General features: G+C 42.0%; 1 protein-coding gene across 1 annotated transcript in view; it reads left to right on the top strand.

Annotated features, from left to right (window-relative positions):
- The first annotated feature begins 296 nt into the window (after positions 1 to 296).
- The window catches only part of GIPC2 (GIPC PDZ domain containing family member 2), an 88,962-nt gene continuing 70,300 nt past the window's right edge, over positions 297 to 18,958 (top strand). The window contains exon 1 of the mRNA XM_036256868.1: positions 297 to 560. Within this exon, the coding sequence (XP_036112761.1) occupies positions 321 to 560 (240 nt within the window). The 5' untranslated portion in view covers positions 297 to 320. The remainder of the gene's footprint in view (positions 561 to 18,958) is intronic.

The raw sequence follows: 18,958 nt of genomic DNA, 5'->3' as shown, positions 1-18,958 counted from the left end.
GGAAATCGAGCCATTTTTAAAAAGAAGGGGGTGGGTGTTGGGAAGAAACCCCGGACATGAGATGCGAGAATGGGTAAAACTTTTCTACTCTCCAGATTCATCGGAGGGATGATAGGTGGCTGCCCAGGGTCCAGATGCCGCCCCTCGGGATAAAGGAAGGGGCCCTGCCCCGGAGCGACCAGGCGGAAGCACCTGTGCCATTGGTCCAGCGGCCGCTTTTACCTGCGCGGAGCCTCGGGGCCGGGAGCGCAAAGTCCGCGGCGCCAGCCAAGAAGGCGGCAGCAGGCAGGCAGGTGGATCCCCGCCCTCGGCCAAGCAAGATGCCGCTGGGGCTACGGGTAAAGAAGAAAGCCAAGTCCAGGGAGACCTCCCGGCTGATGGAGGGCGAACAGGAGGGCGCGGACGGCCGCGACCTCACGGCGCCGCCGGTCCGCCCGCCCAGGCTGGTCTTCCACACGCAGCTAGCGCACGGCAGCGCCACGGGCCGAGTGGAGAGCTTCTCCAGCATCCGGGAACTCTACGCCAGGATCGCGGGCGTGTTTGAGATCGCGCCGTCGGAGGTAAGGGCCGGGGGCTCGCGCCCAGTCGCCGGCGCCCTCCCGCCTCTCCCACCTGCGGAGCAGGCGAACGTGGCCCCGCCGGTTGAGCTCCAGGAAGGAGGCAGCGGGAGCCTGGGGGAAGCGCCCCAGGGGAAGGGAGTGGGCTAGATCCGGAAAAGGGAAAGGTGAATCCCAGGACCGGAGGAAGATGCTTTCCCCCAGCTCGGAGATCCGGCTTCTGGGAAACCAGGGCGCCCTTTCTTACGCAAATGAGTTTGTCCTAGTCGTCCCGGATTCGGCGCTGGGGCCCGAGCGCCTTCTGCGAGTCTAGATCTGGCCGGGCGAGTGGGCACCCTCCACTTGATCTGAACTTGACTCTCCTGCTGCCTCTTCGGGGTGAGAGGGCCACGCGGAGCGTCTCCCAGGAGAGGGGCGGGGTGGGGAGAACGACATGCCTTTCAGGGATATCAAACCGAGGCCCACTTTGCCCCAATTTGCACCTCATGTGCCCCAATACCAGAAACCCTTTGGTGGCATTTCCAATAAGCTTACTATACCAGCGGTGGGTAACTTAGAGTTATACTTAACTACGTGGGATTAGTTAACAAAAATTTCATAGGGGAAAATCAGCTCTAAATTTTACACCATGTCCTTGAAAAGGGACAGAAGTTTGCCTTAATTAGATTGACTGTATTCCTGCCATGAACTGGAGTTTGGTGTCAGCGTGATTTTGAAAGCACCAGCTTATGTGACCATTTCTTTGCAGCTTGCCCAGGCGAACTGCAAATGTAGGTGTGAGAAATTAGCCCAAGAAAGCATTTTGTCCACATTTCAAGGAAAAGCACAAGATCTTCTGGTAGCTAACTTTGAGTGGCACCAAGAGGCATTTGGGTATCTGTTCTTTAATGCTGTTTATCAGGTCTGTTCAAGCGAAATTGAGGTCAAGGCAAAATTCCAAGAGGAGATGAAAGAGAACTTGAAGTGTAACCTTTTGTTCCTTCAGGGGCCCTAAGCACTGAGGTAAATCACAACCTATTTTATGAATTATTTATATTGATGTAGAGGAGTCACAATACGTCACATTTCAGTTCAAAAAGCACTTTCACAGGAATATTGTCCTTTGATCCTCTCTAGGAGAGGCTGGTGGCAGGTAGTTCATTGGGACCCTAAGGACAGGATTTGGAGGCTGATAAACAAGGTTGTGGAGCTAAGTTCCACCACTCATCGGCTGTGTAGCCTGGATCAAATTTAACTTCCCTCAGTTTCAGCCATCTATAAATGGAGATAAGAACATCTGTAAAGACTGGAATTTATATATAAACTGTAGGGGTTCAGAACCAGTTGCCCCAAAATGTGCCTCTGTGGTATGCAGATTATTTTGAGCTAAAGGCAACCAAGACCCTGCTGGCTCAAAAGAAACTTCTGCCCTCCCTTAACTACCTAGAAGAACTTGGATAGGGGCCTTGTTTATAATATTATCAGAGGTAATCATTGCGCAAACTTCTAGCTGCTGGATCTCTGCTTTTATCCTTCTTCAATGACCATACACCCCTCTCAAGCCCCTAAGGTGATCCTTAGCTCAGAAAGTCATATATAGCTCATTTTCCCTTTCTGTCTTTGAACCTCTCATGTATATGGGGTTACCATATGTACATATGTATTAAACTTAGTTATTTTCTTCTGTTAATCTGTCTCATGTCTATTTTTTTTATTTTTTTTTATGAATTTTTATTTATTTTTTTGTTACAGATATTTTACCTTTTTACCCCATTGGCACCCCCCCACCCCCCCCTCCACCCTGTCCCCGGCTTAGTTGTCCATGTCCATTGGTCATGCATACATGCATATAAGTTCGGTGGTTTATCTCTTCCCACCCCCCCACCCCCCATCCCCTCTTCTGAGGGATGTCAGTCTGTGCCCTACTTCCATGTGTCTGGGTCTACTGTATTCCTCAGACTGTTATGTTCATTATATTCCGTATATAAGTGAGATCATGTGGTATTTGTCTTTTTCTGCTTGGCTTCTTTCACTTAGGATAATACTTTCCAGGTCCCTCCATGTCGTCTCAAAGGATAAGAGATCTTTCTTTCTTACCGCTGCATAGTACTCCATTGTGTATATGTACCACAGCTTTTTGATCCATTCGTCTACTGGTGGACACTTGGGCTGTTTCCAGATCTTAGCTATTGTAAATAGTGCTGCTATGAACATGGGGGTACATATATTCTTCCTGATTGGTGTTTCAGGCTTCTTAGGGTATATTCCCAGCAGTGGGATCACTGGGTCAAATGGAAGTTCAATTTTTAATTTTTTGAGGTAGCACCATATTGTTTTCCATAGCGGCTGCACCAGTCTGCATTCCCACCAGCAGTGTATTAGAGTTCCCTTTTCTCCACACCCTCGCCAACACTTGTTGTTTGATGATTTGTTGATGGCGGCCATTCTGACAGGTGTGAGGTGATACCTCATTGTTGTTTTAATTTGCATCTCTCGGATGATTAGTGATGTTGAGCATTTCTTCATATGTCTCTTGGCCATTTGTATGTCCTGTTTGGAGAGGTGTCTATTCAGCTCCTCTGCCCATTTTTTAATTGGGTTCTTTGTCTTCCTTTTGTGGAGTTGTATGAGCTCTCTGTATATATTGGAAATTAACCCCTTATCTGATACATCATTGGCAATGATGTTCTCCCATACAGTGGGTTGCCTTTCCATTTTGATGATCGTTTCTTTTGCTGTGCAGAAGCTTTTAGTTTGATGTAGTCCCATGTCTTCATTTTCTCCTTTATTTCTGTTGCCTTAGGTGATGTATCAGTGAAAATTCTGCTCCGTATGATGTCCGAAATTTTGTTGCCTACATTTTCTTCTAGAATTTTTATGGATTCACGGGTCACATTTAAGTCTTTTATCCATTTTGAGTTTATTTTTGTGTATGGTGTAAGTTGATGGTCGAGTTTCATTTTTTTGCATGTAGCTGTCCAATTTTCCCAACACCATTTATTAAAGAGGCTGTCTTTACTCCACTGTATGCTCTTGCCACCTTTGTCAAATATTAATTGAGCGTATTGCCTTGGGTCCATTTCTGGGTTTTCAGTTCTGTTCCACTGGTCTATATGCCTGTTCTTGTGCCAGTACCAGGCTGTTTTGGTTACAGTCGCTTTGTAGTATAACCTGATATCTGGTAATGTGATCCCTCCAACTTTGTTCTTCTTTTTCAAGATTGCTGTGGCTATTCGGGGTCTTTTTTGGTTCCATATGAACTTTTGAAGTATTTGTTCTAGTTCTATGAAATATGTCGTTGGTATTTTGATGGGGATTGCATTGAATCTATAGATTGCTTTGGGTAGTATGGACATTTTAATTATGTTAATTCTTCCAATCCATGAACAGGGTATGTTCTTCCACTTTTTTATATCTTCCTCTATTTCTTTTTTCAGTGACCTGTAGTTTTCTGCAAATAGGTCCTTTACTTCTTTGGTTAAGTTTATTCCTAGGTATCGTAATTTTTTTGGAGCGATGGTAAATGGGATTGTTTTTTCAGTTTCTCTTTCTGTGAGTTCATCATTGATGTACAAGAATGCCGTCGATTTCTTGACATTAATTTTGTATCCTGCTACTTTGCCAAATTCATTTATTAAGTCTAATAGATTTTTGATGGAGTCTTTAGGGTTTTCTATGTACAGTATCATGTCATCTGCAAATAATGACAGTTTCACTTCCTCCTTTCCAATTTGGATCCCTTTTATTTTTTCTTCATGTCTGATTGCTGTGGCTAAGACTTCCAGTACAATGTTAAACAAGAGTGGCGAAAGTGGACATCCCTGTCTTGTTCCTGTTCTTAATGGAAATGTTTTTTAGTTTCTGTCCATTGAGTATGATGTTGGCTGTAGGTCTTTCATATATGGCCTTTATTATGTCGAGATATGATCCCCCTATTCCTACATTGCTGAGCGTTTTTATCAGAAATGGATGCTGGATTTTGTCGAATGCTTTTTCAGCATCTATTGATATGATCATGTGGTTTTTATTCTTCATTTTGTTGATGTGGTGTATCACGTTTATTGATTTGCGAATATTGTACCAGCCTTGCATCCCTGGAATGAATCCCACTTGGTCATGGTGAATAATTTTTTTGATGTATTTCTGGATCCGATTTGCTAGTATTTTGTTCAGGATTTTGGCATCTATGTTCATCAGGGATATTGGCCTGTAGTTTTTTATCTTCGTAGTGTCTTTTTCTGGTTTTGGAATTAGAATTATGCTGGCCTCATAGAACGTGTTTGGAAGTCTTCCTTCTTCTTGAATTTTTTGAAATAGTTTGAGGAGAATGGGTATTAGTTCTTTTTTGAATGTTCGGTAAAACTCCCCCGTGAAACCATCTGGGCCTGGGCTTTTGTTTGCTGGGAGAGTCTTGATTACCTCTTCAATTTCCTTAGTTGTTATTGGTCTGTTCAAGTTTTCTATCTCTTCCGGGAATAGTTTTGGGAGACTGTGTGTTTCTAGAAATTTGTCCATTTCGCTGAGATTGTCGAATTTGTTGCCATATAGTTGTTCATAGTAGTTGTTAACGATCTTTTGTATTTCTGTGGTGTTGGTTGTTACTTCTCCTCTTTCATTTCTGATTTTGTGTATTTGGGTTCTCTCTCTTTGTTTCTTGGTGAGTCTAGCTAAGGGTCCATCAATCTTGTTTATCTTTTCGAAAAACCAGCTCTTTGTTTCATTGATCCTTTGAATTGTTTTTTTGGTCTCTATGTCATTTATTTCTGCTCTGATCTTTACTATTTCCTTCCTTCTACTTGTTCTGGGGTTTTCTTTTTGTTTGCTTTCTAATTCTTTAAGTTGTGAGGTTAGACAGTCAATTAGAAATTTTTCTTGTTTTTTGAGGTAGGCCTGTAGTGCTATGAACTTCCCTCTCAGAACTGCTTTCGCTGCATCCCATAGATTTTGTGTTGTTGTGTGTTCATTTTCATTGGTTTCCAGGAAGTTTTTGATTTCTTCCTTGATCTCCTCGGTGACCCATTCATTGTTTAATAACATGCTATTTAGCCTCCATGTGTTGAAATGTCTTTGCATGTTCTTGTTGCAGTTGATTTCTAGTTTCATGCCATTGTGATCTGAGAAGATGCTTGATATGATTTCAATCTTCCTGAACTTGTAGAGATTTAGTTTGTGTCCTATCATGTGGTCTATCTTTGAGAATGTCCCATGTGCACTTGAGAAGAATGTGTATTCTGTAGTTTTGGGGTGTAATTCTCTGTAGATATCTATTAAATCCATTTGGTCTAGTGCTTCATTTAGAGTCTCTGTTTCCTTGCTAATTTTTTGCCTAGAGGATCTATCCAGTGCTGTCAACGGGGTGTTGAAGTCCCCAGCTATGATTGTATTGTTGTCGATTTCTCCTTGGAAGTCCTCCAGAAGATTTTTAATATATTTTGGTGCTCCTATATTGGGTGCATATATGTTTATCAAGGTTATATCTTCCTGTTGGATAGATCCTTTCAATATTATGTAGTGGCCGTCTTTGTCTCTAGTTATGGTCTTCATTTTGAAATCTATTTTATCAGATATGAGAATTGCTACCCCAGCTTTTTTTTGCTTTCCATTTGCTTGGAAAATTTTTTTCCATCCCTTCACTTTCAACCTATGTGAGTCTTTTGTTGAGAGATGGGTGTCTTGTAAACAACATATAGATGAGTCATGCTTTCTTATCCAATCAGCTACTCTGTGTCTCTTTATGGGAGCATTCAATCCATTTACGTTTAAGGTGATTATTGATATGTACTTATTTATTGCCATTTTTGTTTAGTGTGGTTCTATTTTTGTTCCCATTTCTACTGCTAATTACAGCAGTCCTTTTAGCATTTCTTGCAGTGCTGGTTTGGTGCTAATGTATTCCCTTAGCTTTTTTTTGTCTGGGAAGCTCTTTATTTGATCTTCTATTTTGAATGATAGCCTTGCTGGGTAGAGTAGTCTTGGATTCAGATTCTTGTTTTTCATGACTTTGATTACTTCATGCCATTCCCTTCTGGCCTGTAGTGTTTCTTGTGAGAAGTCAGCTGAGAGCCTTATGGGGTTCCCTTTGTAGGTAACCTGTTGCTTATCTCTTGCTGCTTTTAGGATTCTCTCTTTGTCTTTAATTTGTGGCATTTTAATTACTATGTGTCTTGGTGTGGGCCTGTTTGGGTTCTTCTTACTTGGGACTCTCTGTGCTTCTTGAACTTGAATGCCTTCTTCCTTCACCAAATTAGGGAAGTTTTCTCTCACTATTTTTTTGAATATATTCTCTATCCCTTGCTCCTTTTCTTCTTCTTCGGGGACTCCTATGATGCGAATATTATTACGTTTCCAGTTGTCCCATAGTTCTCTTAAGCTGTCTTCCTGTTTTTTAATAGTTTTTTCCTTTTGTTTTTCTGATTGGTTGATTTTTTCTACCCTGTCTTCTAATTCACTGATCCGGTCCTCAGCTTCCCCTACTCTGCTTTTTAAACCTTCCAATGTGTTTTTCATTTCGGATATGTCATTTTTTATCTCTTCTTGTTGGTTTTTAATTTCCATTTGGCTTATTTTCAGTGTCTCTATGTCCTTACTCATGCTGTTCAGCTTCCTCAAGATCATGGCTCTGAATTCTAGCTCTGTTAACATGCCTAATTGCTCCACATTGATCTCATCTTCGGTGGAGGTGGTTTGCTCTTTCATTTGGCTTCTGTTTCTGTGTTTCACCATTTTAGCTATCACTCTGGGCTTTGGAGCCTGTCAAGTTCTCCCTGTGGGTGTTGGTGTTCTGCTGTTTGTGGCTCCCTCTCCTGTGTTTAGATGAGCGAGGGAGGACCCGCGTTGAACACCACTGTCAAGTCTTACTTTCCTGGTTAAAGCTGCCAGCCCAGGAAACGTACTGTTATCCTCTAGCTTTTTGCCTGGAAGCTAGCAGTCTAGGTTAATTGATGAGTTTTGGGTTGTCAGTTGATTGAAAAACTCCCTCTGGTGCTCAGCCAAGGGGCTTTCACGAGGGTGGGGCAGATGCTGGTCCTTAGTGAGCCTCAATTAACACTTCAATGGCCCACAGGGTGGGGTTGGATCTCCGAGGGAGGGGCTGCTGCCTCTCCCCAGAGCCCTGGGAAGAAGCAATGTGGCCACCGTCCTGAGTGGCTGCACTCAGCCAAAGCTCCGAGAGCCCTCCAAACCCCGAATGTCCCGACACAGCTCCAGTCCAGTCCGCCCTCCCTCTGCCGGAGCCCAAGGTGAGTGGCTGTGGCTGTTTTAGCCTCTGTCCCGGCTGCGCTGTGGGGCCGCCTGGGAGTGTAACCCGCGGGCGCCGCTTACAGCTGAGGCCGCTGCCGAGCTGCCGACCGTGGGCTCCCAGCCCCGTCTGGCGCCTTCGCAAGCCTACCGGGATGGAGTCGGTGTCCCTCGTTGTATGGTCCTCCAAGCTGCTTTTCTGTTGGTTTTTCCCGTCGATTTGTCTGTGTTATAGTTGTAATTCCAGTTTGGTTCTGGGAGACGGTCTGTGTAGCTCCGTTCACTCCGCCGCCATTTTTCGGTTCCCGTCTCATGTCTATTTGATTGTTAGACCATACAGTAGAGGAAAATTTCTTTCTCCCCCACAACACCGATCAGATTGCATGGTATATGGTCAGTGCTTACCAAATTGTAACTAATCTTATTAATATCTAACAGTTGAATGAACAGGCTGAGGTACAAAGTGATTGGATCTTGGCCAAGGGCACATAGCTAGACAAAAATAAATAAATAAATAAATAAATAAATAAATAAATAAATAAATAAATAAAAGCTGGGTTGTTATTTAAACTTGGATCCTCTGATTTCTGAGCTAAGTGAACTTGTTAGAATACTTAACTGATAACTTTAACTGTCTCTCCTGTTCACAGGGACAGATTTTGTTACTTTGCATTCATAGTCTTCCTCATCATATGACATTATTTTGAGCTTAAGATGCTTTATTTTATTCATGTCCTTGTTTCATAAAGAGGAAATTGAGGCTTTGGGGTTCAAAATATTTTCAGCATTTTATTTTATTTTTTTTTATCCTCACCCGAGGATATTTTTCCATTTTTTGTACAGATAGAGTGGGAGGGAGAGAGAGGAAGAGAGAGAGAGTGAGAGAAACATCGACGTGAAGGGACACATCGAGTGGCTGCCACCCGCACGACCAACCAGGGCCGGGGACAAACTGCAACCGAGGTACGTGCCCTTAGCGGGAACCGAACCCGGGTGTCTCCGGACCGCAGGCCGCCGCTCTAACTGCTGAGCCAAACCAGCCAGGGCTATTTTCAGAATTTTATTTTATTTATTTATTTATTTATTTATTTATTTTTTTATCCTCACCGGAGGACATTTTTCCATTTTCTTTTCAGGTGGAGTGGGAGGGAGAGAGAGGAACAGAGAGAGAGAGAGAAACATCGATGCGAAAGGAACACATCGAGTGGCTGCCACCCGCACAACCGACCAGGGCCGGGGACAAACTGCAACCGAGGTACGCGCCCTTAGCGGGAACCGAACCTGGGTCTCTCAGGACCGCAGGTCGAAGCTCTAACCGCTGAGCCAAACCGGCCAGGGCTATTTTCAGAATTTTAAATGATAAGTGGCAGAGTCTAAATTTAAACTCAGTTTTGTTTTTCTTTTATTTACTTTAAATTCCATGGAGTTATATTGGTATATTGCTTCCCCAGTTTTTGACGGTGTCCTAGCTGTAGCTTGACAGCCATGTTCAATGTTTTCAGTTTTCAATTCAGTAACTTACAAGATAAAATTCCAAGATAATATAAACAAGGTGTTTTGATGTACTATATCAAAGTTAATAAAATTTTATAACCCCAAATACATATGTACATTAGTATGTTTATGCATATAACAAACATTAATGCATGTTTACATAAAAAATTTTTTTTTTTCTTTATTGATTTTTTAGAGAGAGAGGGAAAGAGAGGGAGAGAGAGATAGAAACATCAATGAGAGAGAACATTGATTGGCCGCCTCCCGCATGCCCCCCACTGGGGATTTGACCCACAACCTGGGCATGTGCCCTGACTAGGAATCAAACCGGCAACCTCTTGGTGCATGGGCTGAGACACTCAACCACTGAGCCATACCAGCCGGGTGTATTTTCCATTTGAATTAAAAATAGTTAAGTATTGCCTGGCCATTGTGGCTCAGTTGGTTAATGTTGTCCCATACACCAGAAGGTCATGAGTTTGATTCCCAGTCAGGGCATATGCCTGGGTTGCAGGCTCAATCCCCAGTGGAGGTGTGCAGGAGGCAGCTGATCAATATTTCTCTCTCTCTCCCTCTCCTCTCTGCTCTCTCTGAAATAAATAAAAACATATTCTAAAAAAAGAGTTAAATATATTTACTATAAAGTATAGGTTATAACATAGTATGTCGTAAGTATGTCAATGATTTTGAAACAGAAGTCAGTTATTAAAATAGAATGCACACCAGTTGAAATCCCATTTCCCATCCCATTACCTCCGCATGTAAACTTTTGAGATGTTGGTGGGAACAAAACAAAAAAATTTCCCCTCTAGTAGGTTGAATACATACATGGTTAACTCAGAAGTCCTACCTTTTCTTTAGAGAGGTGGCTATAAGGATATAAATAGCAGTACATGAACCTCTACTGAGGGAAAGAAGAAAGCACTGGGCCTGACCTGATGTCTGGTGCAGCTGATTCAGGCAAGTTTACCGGGAGTCTGTGATGGCTGATACGTAAGACTGCAGTGGGATCCTTCCATCCTCACCATAGCAGAAGGCAAGGATTCTTTTCATTTTACAGTTGAGCTAAGTGAGCCTTTGAGCACCTTGCCCAGAGTCAAGGACAGAGCCAGGATTCAAATCCAGATTTTCTGGTTCCAAGTCTATTACAGAGCAACTGTGAGATTCTTGGTAACAGGATTGAAATTCCAAATACAAACTTGGAAAACCTTCTTTTTAAAACAAATGGTCTCTTCAATTATAGCTGCAGACTTACTGCCTCAAAAAGATGCTGTTGTAAAATTGACAATTGTGGTTATCGCCTATTTCATGGTCCCTGAAGGAGGAAGCTAACGAAACCTGTGAAATCACTTGCAGAGTGCAGTCTGTGATCATTACCTTGAAACAGATGGCCAATTATGCACAAATCCCTTACAGCTGACATTGTTTTTACTAAGCAACTAAATGAGCAATTAGATAAAAAGAAAAAAAATAATCTTGTCTAAAAGAATAGTTAACTCATTACATAAATGTGAGACAGTTTTACACAATATTTAATATCATTTAAAAATATTTAGGTTAGCCCTGGCCAGTTTGGCTCAGTGATTAGAGTGTTGGCCTGCGGTCCGAAGAGACCCGGGTTTGGTTCCTGCTAAGGGCACTTACCTTGGTTGCAGTTTGTCGATGTATCCCTTTCACGTCAATGTTTCTCTTTCTCTTTCTCTTCCTGTCTCTCCCTCCTGCTCTATCTGAACAAAAAATGGAAAAGTATCCTCGGGTGAGGATAAAAAAAAAAAAAAATTCGGTTATATAAATGAGTTGATCATTAAATTCTTGAGCCATAGTCATAAAATTTATTGAAGGGGCATTTTGAGTAGTTTGTGCTATGACATGTTTTCGTAATTCTCTATTATGGGAAAAGATTGTAGGGAAAGAATGAATCTGAAAGAGCTTTTTAAGGAATCAGTTTTGTAGTTAGATACTTTACATGTCCAGAAACTGAAAACTCAACTTTCTTTATAGATTTCATAAATTATTTCCTTTAACTTGGTTATATTAAATAGTTCATTGAATAAGTAGATCAAGCAAATATAGCCCCTTCTCAAAAAGCAGTGTACTTGGGAAGCAGAAAAGGCAAGATTTGTGATTGTAATCACACGCCCTATATTCAACATAAAATTATGCTATTATTTCTCTGAAAAATGAAACAGACCTTCTCTTGTCACCTGCTCCCATCCCTTATTACCCCATTTCTCCCTTAGAGCAAAATTCAGAAGTTGCTGTCTTCAATGAGACACATTCTGTATCTTCTCTCTCTGCTTGCAACACTCCAGTAGCTCCCCATCTCACATGAAACAAAAAGCCAAAATCTGAGGGTGGACTGCAGGCCCTGTTCCCTCTCTTACATCATTGTTCCTTCTGCTCCAGCTAGTTTCCTGGCTATTCCTTGAACTCCAAAGCCTAAGGAATTTTGCTCTGGCTGTCTCACCAGAACCTCATCCTGCAGATTGCTCTTCCCTTAAGTCCCCTCACACATCACCTTCTCAGTGCGGCTGGCACAGATCATCCCATTAACGTCCTATGTATATTTAACTCATTGCTTTTGTTTATTTATTGTCTTCCGTCCCCAGTGTCCTAGAATATAAACTCCTTAGAGGCAAAGATTTTGTGTATTTTGTTAACTGATGTAGCCCCAAGGGCCTAGGACTGTACCTGAGACATAGTTGGAGCGCAAAACATATTTATTGAATGAAAGAATCCTCACAGATACAGTACTTAAAATCCTGTAGCTGTAGCACAAAGCTTTAGTACCGGTTACAATACCGATATCTTATGTAGCTATTCATACTTTAACATTGTACTGCGAGGAAAGAGACCAGTCTGTGATGGGGGTTGGAGTGAGGAACATCACGTGTATCTTGAAGGGGGAGGAGGGGTAAGAGGGTGAAGTATGGAGTTTGGGAAGCTAAGTAAGAGGTATTTGTATCGAATGCAACTCTACACGTTCCAGAAATTATGAATTTGGAGGCTCTATTTGCAAGCAAAATTGCTTCCTAGATGAATTACAGTGTGTAGGGAGCTGATTTGTGAAGCTTCCCAGAAACTGCTTCCTTTTCTCAACATGCTGGCACTGAGCTCTCGTGAAAGTCAATATTCTGTATTTATGTGGCACTTCTGGAGAACATGAACCGCACTGCAGACTTGATAATCTCCCAGCAAGGCAGATCATTGGCAAGCGAAACCCTGTCTTTCTGCTTCATAAATGGGAAATACGGGAAGAACAGAGCAAAGTGGGGTTTACTGGCTTGCATATAGGCTCCCAAGGAAAAACAAACAACAAAACACACTAAAAACGAAGGAGTTGGGAGTTCACTGTAAATTTTACCATCGAGCTCTGAGGACTATGAAGCGAGCCCAACAGACCGAGTAGAAAGAGCATGAAAGAGAAAAGCAGCCCCTGACATCTGGGAGGTGACTCACAGATAGGCCTTGACATTCTCCTGTTGGACATAAATGATTTCACAGAACATCGACATCTGATAAGCCTGCTCTGTGACTTGGATGGATCAAGACAAAAATAAGACTACTCTGTAATCATGTCTGAACAGATATACAAACATGAGCAAAATGACCAGGTGTCCCCATTGACCCCACTTCCTGGTGGCACCCTATTCAGAGCAAACCCACGTGTCCTTGGACCTGTCCCCAAATTGCCTAACACAAGCCAAGTCCTTTCAACACCCTCTTACTGAGACCCACCACAATTTCCCATGGTGTGCTGTCTCCCATGTTGTAAGCAGCAAGAAACTAAAGGTGAGAACTCCTGATGGTCCCTGGCTGGAGGGCGTTGGCAGTTGTCCCTGATGGATCAGTACACCACAGTTTCTAAAGAGGCACCCTGAACATGATTTCTTAATCCCACCCATCCTCTATTTTAATATTTTGATGCTCTGATCATATGTATCTCAAAAACCTTCAGGGTTCTCAGTTACTTACAACACCACTGACTGGGTAGGTTACAAATAACAAAAATTGATTGTTCGTAGTTCTGGAGGCTGGGAAGTCTAAGATCATGGTGCTAGCATGGTCACCTTCTGGTGAGGGCCCAATTTCTGGTTCATAAATGATGCTTTCTTGTTATGTATTCACATGGTGGCAGGGGCTGGTAGACTTTCTGGAACTTTTCTGATGGAGCACTAACCCTATTCATGAGGACTCTACCCTCATGACTTAAACTCCCAAAGACCCTACCTACTACTTACACTATCCCCTTTGGGGACTAGAATTTCAACACTTGAATGTTTTGGGGGATCCAGGGGGCACAAACATTCAGACCATAGGTCTTACATAAAACCCCCACCAGCCAAACAATGTCTCCCATTCCTACCTGCCTCTTGAGTCCTATCCTGTGCATACTGCTCCAGCCTCATCTAACAATCCCCTCTTTGCATTTCAGAATATTGAACTGTTCCATTCCCCTGTGCATTTTCTCATGCGGTTCTCACTTTGTTCTGTTAGCTCCTCCTCAACTCTCTAGTCTCAGTTACTTCCTCCAAGAATCCTTCCTTGTGGATCTGCCAATCTAGATTGGGTGTAGTGCCTACGACTGCATGATTTTAACGTTGCTTTAGCACACCGAATGGAATTGAGTTACTCCTCTAATTCTTTCTGAGGGCTGAGACTTTAAAAATAAATCTTGTTCCTAGAGTCACTAGATGGTTTAGCTGCTCCATAAATGTCATAAATAAAAAATGATAGATGTAGTAGGAGATGAAGCTGAAGATGTAGATAGTGAAACTACAAATGTCCTTGAAACTGTACAGATATTATTCTGTAGGCAATAAGAATAACTCAAATGTTTTTCAGAAGAGTAATGATTCCCCACTCATGTTGTATAGAGTCGAAACATAACCAACCATCCATTCATTATGTTTTCTTTATAACTGTTTGGTTTAAGCTGACTATAATGGTATTTTCTGGACTTGCAGCGTCATCTTAGAAGTCCAAAGTATATTGCAATCATTATGTATGCTTACTATCCCTCATGAGTATCAGCCTAATTTTTGTATGAAAAACTCAAGCAAAAAAAAAAACACAAAACGACAAAAACAACAACAAAAAAACCCCAAACAAACAAACAAAAAAACCAAACCAAAAAAACCCAAACATGGCTCATTTTGAAAAGTGGGAGGATAATCTAACCAGCTGCCTGACAGATCTCATTGCTATCAGGAAGACAAGAAATGGATAAGACCGTTGCTTTTGTGCTGGAAGTCCTCTGAAGTTTCAGTGGCATGTGAACAATTCTAGAATAAAGTAAAAATTCTGAGATAGGGGCCGACCACTCCCAAAGCCCCTGTTATCTCATAGGCTGAGGGCTGGCCCCTTCTCTCACTGGCTCCCGGCACTCCAGCCCATCCTTAGTGGACGTGAAAGGCTCTTGTAGGTTGCGAGAGATGGACGCACTCAGGTTACCTTGGGCAATTTGTATGTATGTGATTGTTTATATTACTAGGTTATACAGGGAGGTAAGGAAGTTTGGGATAGCCTTTGCACCTGGGCAGTCAGGTGCCATGGACAGCTGGAAATAATTCATGCTGTCCAGGTGCAAACAGTAGCTCTAGCCTCTGGGGAACCAAGAGCATGTCTAGTTGTCCTTCGCCTTCCATCTCAGCCTCTCTCTCTCCCTGCTTCTTACTCTGTTCTTGGCTGATTATCTCCTCTCATCCTTTGACTTTGCTCCTTTAAGGCCCTTATTGCCTCATCTCTGTGTTGCTTGTTTCTTTGCCTCTCTACTCTTTTGTGCCTCACTCTGTGTGAAATGCAGACGCCCTAAGAGAGGGTCTCTGCTGGTGACTCAGGGAACAGTACAGGTGGGACAGGACCCTTGGGCCTCTGCATGCATCAGGGCCTCATCTCTGGTTTAGTCTGCAGGGCCATGTGGTACAAAGACAGGTTAATAGTAGATAAGGGGTCCTGTTGGAAAGGATTATGGGTATGACAGGCATTTTCAGATTTCTTGAATTAGGGGTTTGGCAGATATCTTCTATGTCTTATCCAGAACAAAAAGTATTTTCAGTTCCCTATGACTTAGGGAACTTAAATAGATAGGAGTTGGGGAAGGTTTTTATAGAGAAGATGTGGAAGAAACAAAAGGACATTATTTGATTGGCTACAGCTTAAGCAGTTGCATTATTTGGGAAAGAGCTTCATTGGCTGTTTGTCCTTAGATTTTGATTTCTTAACCTTAGGACATTGACAGGCTTAGGTTTTGGTTTGTTTCCTTAGGCTGCTGAGGTATGAGAACCACCTCAGTCTTATGCCCTTGCTGTTGAATTAATTTAAGAACTCTTTTTTTTTTTAATCTTCACCTGAGGACATTTTCCCATTTTTTGTTCAGATAGAGCGGGAGGAAGAGAGAGAGAGAAAGACATCGACATGAAAGGGACACATCGAGTGGCTGCTACCCACACAACCAACCAGGGCTGGGGACAAACTGCAACCAATGTACGCTCCCTTAGCGGGAACCGAACCTGGGTCTCTCGGGACCGCAGGTCGACGCTCTAACCACTGCCAGGGCAATTTAAGAACTCTTAATTAGGCTACAGGGCTCAGGAGTCCTTACTCAAAGCCTTCCCCCACATCAAGACTTCCGTGCCTCTCTGATGAGCTTACATAACTCTTACCAGACTGAATGGTAGTTGTTAAATTACTGTCTGTCTCTTCCATAAAAACGAGAGCTGCATTGGGCAGGGACTTGCAGTTAGTATGCTGAACAATTTTTCTTTTTCAATTTAAAACATTTTATTATGGAAATTTTAAATACATGCAAAAGCAAAGAGAACAGTGTGATTAACTCCCATGTACCCAGCTTCAGCAATGATCAACATTTGCTAACATTTCTTTTTTTTCATCCTCACCCGAGGACACTTTTGCATTTATCTTCAGTTAGAGCAGGAGGGAGAGGGAGGGAGGGAGGGAGGGAGGGAGGGAGAGAGAGAGAGAGAGAGAGGAAACATCGATGTGAGAGAGACACATTGAGTGGTTGCCACCTACATGACCCCAACCAGGGCCGGGGACAAACTGCAACCAAGGTACATGCCCTTAGTGGGAACCGAACCCGGGACTCTCCAGTCCACGTGCTGACACTAACCGCTGAGCCAAGCCAGCCAGGGCATGCTAACACTTCTTTCCATCCCTCATTTAAAAAGTTTTTATTATTAAATGCAACAGAAGTAGAGAAAAGCACATAAAGGAGATGTACAACTTATGGGTAAGTAGAACACCTTGGTGAGCACACCCATATCAGAAGATAGCCTTGCCAGCCACCCCATAACCTTCTGTATACCCCCTTTCACCTGCCCCCTAAGAGTAACCTATGCTGACTTTTATGGTAATGAGTCCCATTTTAAAGATAATTTTATCACCTAAGTATGCTTTCCTAAACTCCATCATTTAATTTTGACTCCAGTCTCTTGTAATTTATAGTTCCCTGTTTATCATATTTTTTCCTTTCCAGTGTATATTTGTTGAAGAAGCCAGAGCATTCATCCTGTTTAGTTAAGTTTTTTACAGTTTGTGTTTTGCGGACTGCTTCTATAATGTCGTCTAGCATCCCTTGCCATTGTATTTCTTATAAATTAATAGTTCTATCTTAAGGCTTAATCAGATGAGGTTTGATTTTTTTTTCTCCTAATAAGAGACTATCAAAAGTATAAACATTTTTACTGATTGACAGAATAAAATAAAATCAACAGGGGAAATAGGGTAAATCATTTTATGATGGTGTTAATATTCCTGCTAGAATAGACTCTCGTTCATTTTGAAAAGTCCCTCTATGCTGTATTTTTGTTATCTGTACAGTGAAGTCACAGTGTCTTTCTACAACCTTTGAACCTTCAGCTGGAATTTTCTGGGAACCCTTTATCCCCACAAACCGTGCCAGCCACGCCCTTGGCAGAGCGACAGGGCTTCTCCCTGCATTGGAATGCTGGCAGAATTTTAAACCTTCAAAAGGCATCACTGGGGAGATATTTCTTCTTATACTGTTTATATAGAACCAAGTACTGAGATAAAAAGGTGATAAACACTCTCATAAGGTATTCATTATACAAAAGTATATTTTTATCATTTGTATATGTCATGAAGTTGTAACAGGAGAGAGTAATTATAATTTTTAAGTAGGTACGCATATTAGGCCTGTTCAGTTTTACCCTTCCTTAGAAAAGGTTTTGTTTACTGAGTTTGTGCTCGTCACTGCTCCATACCTTGGGATACACCAGTGAAAAGACAGACAATACCCCCTGACCACACAGAGCTCCCTTCTAGCCCCCCTTCCTGTGAGATAGGTTCTTATTGAGTCAATGGCCAATACAAGCTAGACTGAGTACACTGGGAATTTGTTGGCCTATTGTTCTTTGAGCCCTCATAATGTAGAGTTAACTTTTATATCCACAGGTCTTGCATCTTAAGAAAAAGGGACTTAGAAACTTTGCCAAACAGGAAGAGAACATAAGCATGTCTATACTCTTACTGGAAAACCTCCATCATTTTTATGGTCACATTTATATATCCTCGGTGCTATGGACTTTTAAACATACCTTCTATCTGGAAGCATTGAAATACCACATAGTTTAGTGGTTGGGAGGTGCCATTTACTGTCTGGGAGACTTTGGGCAAGTTACTGGCTGCTCTGTTTCGGTTCCTCATCTGTAAAATGGTGCTAATGGTAATTCCCACCATAAAAGATTGCTGTGAGGGGTAAATGAAATAGTGTATGTAAGCATGCAGATCAGTGCCTGGCAGGTTGTAGGTATTTTTCAAATGTTACTTGTTATAATTCTAGAGTTGAAAGGCCTTTATTGTATTCCAACTTTTAACCTGTTTAACTATCAAATAGATAACCCATGCCTGATTACATTTAACTAAATTTTGCTGAAGGAATCTACCCATCTGAGTGCTTACTATGAATTCAACATTATGCTTGATGCTGAAAACATAAAGGTAAAAACAAAAACAAAAACAAAAACAAACCACATAGCCCCTTCCTCCACTTGAGTTCAGTTCAAAAACAAGATTTTTCTAGTTAAGTTAGAAGAATTTCCTAAAATCTGTTCTAAGGAACACTTGTTTGTTTGAATATTATTATGGAAAAATGCCATCCGTGGTCAAATAACTTTGGGAAATGTATCTTGTTAATTGATAATACACATTAACAGTTCTAAGAAGTCCACTAAAATTTTTAAAAATGTGTTTCTCATTTTCCACACTTATTTGACTATGCCCCTGCCCCCCTTTTCTTCTGCATAACATTTCTTGGGCCAATATTTCATGTGTTAGCCCGGCCGGTGTGGCTCAGTGGTTGAGTGTCGACCCGTGCATCAAGAGGTCGCCAGTTGATTCCTGGTCAGGACACATGCCCAGGTTGTGGGCCCGATCCCCAGGGGGGGCATGCAGGAGGTGGCCAGTCGATGTTCTCTCTCATTGATGTTCCTATCTCTCCCTCTCCCTTCCTCTCTCTCTCAAATCAATAAAGAAAGATTATTTTTAAAAAAGATACATACTTTAAAAAATGCTTAGAGTTTTTTAAAAAGCAATATATTGTTTCATTCTGTATTAAAAAGTTTCTATCTGTGATAATAATGTTCTACTTAATGTTTATCTTTCATTTAATTCTGAAGAACTCTGCCAGATGGTTTCCATTTCATCCTTGT

The sequence above is a fragment of the Molossus molossus genome, unplaced genomic scaffold, assembly GCF_014108415.1.
Source record: "Molossus molossus isolate mMolMol1 unplaced genomic scaffold, mMolMol1.p scaffold_m16_p_12, whole genome shotgun sequence".
Classification (NCBI taxonomy): Eukaryota; Metazoa; Chordata; class Mammalia; order Chiroptera; family Molossidae; genus Molossus; species Molossus molossus.
This window is presented reverse-complemented; position numbering and strand designations above follow the sequence as displayed.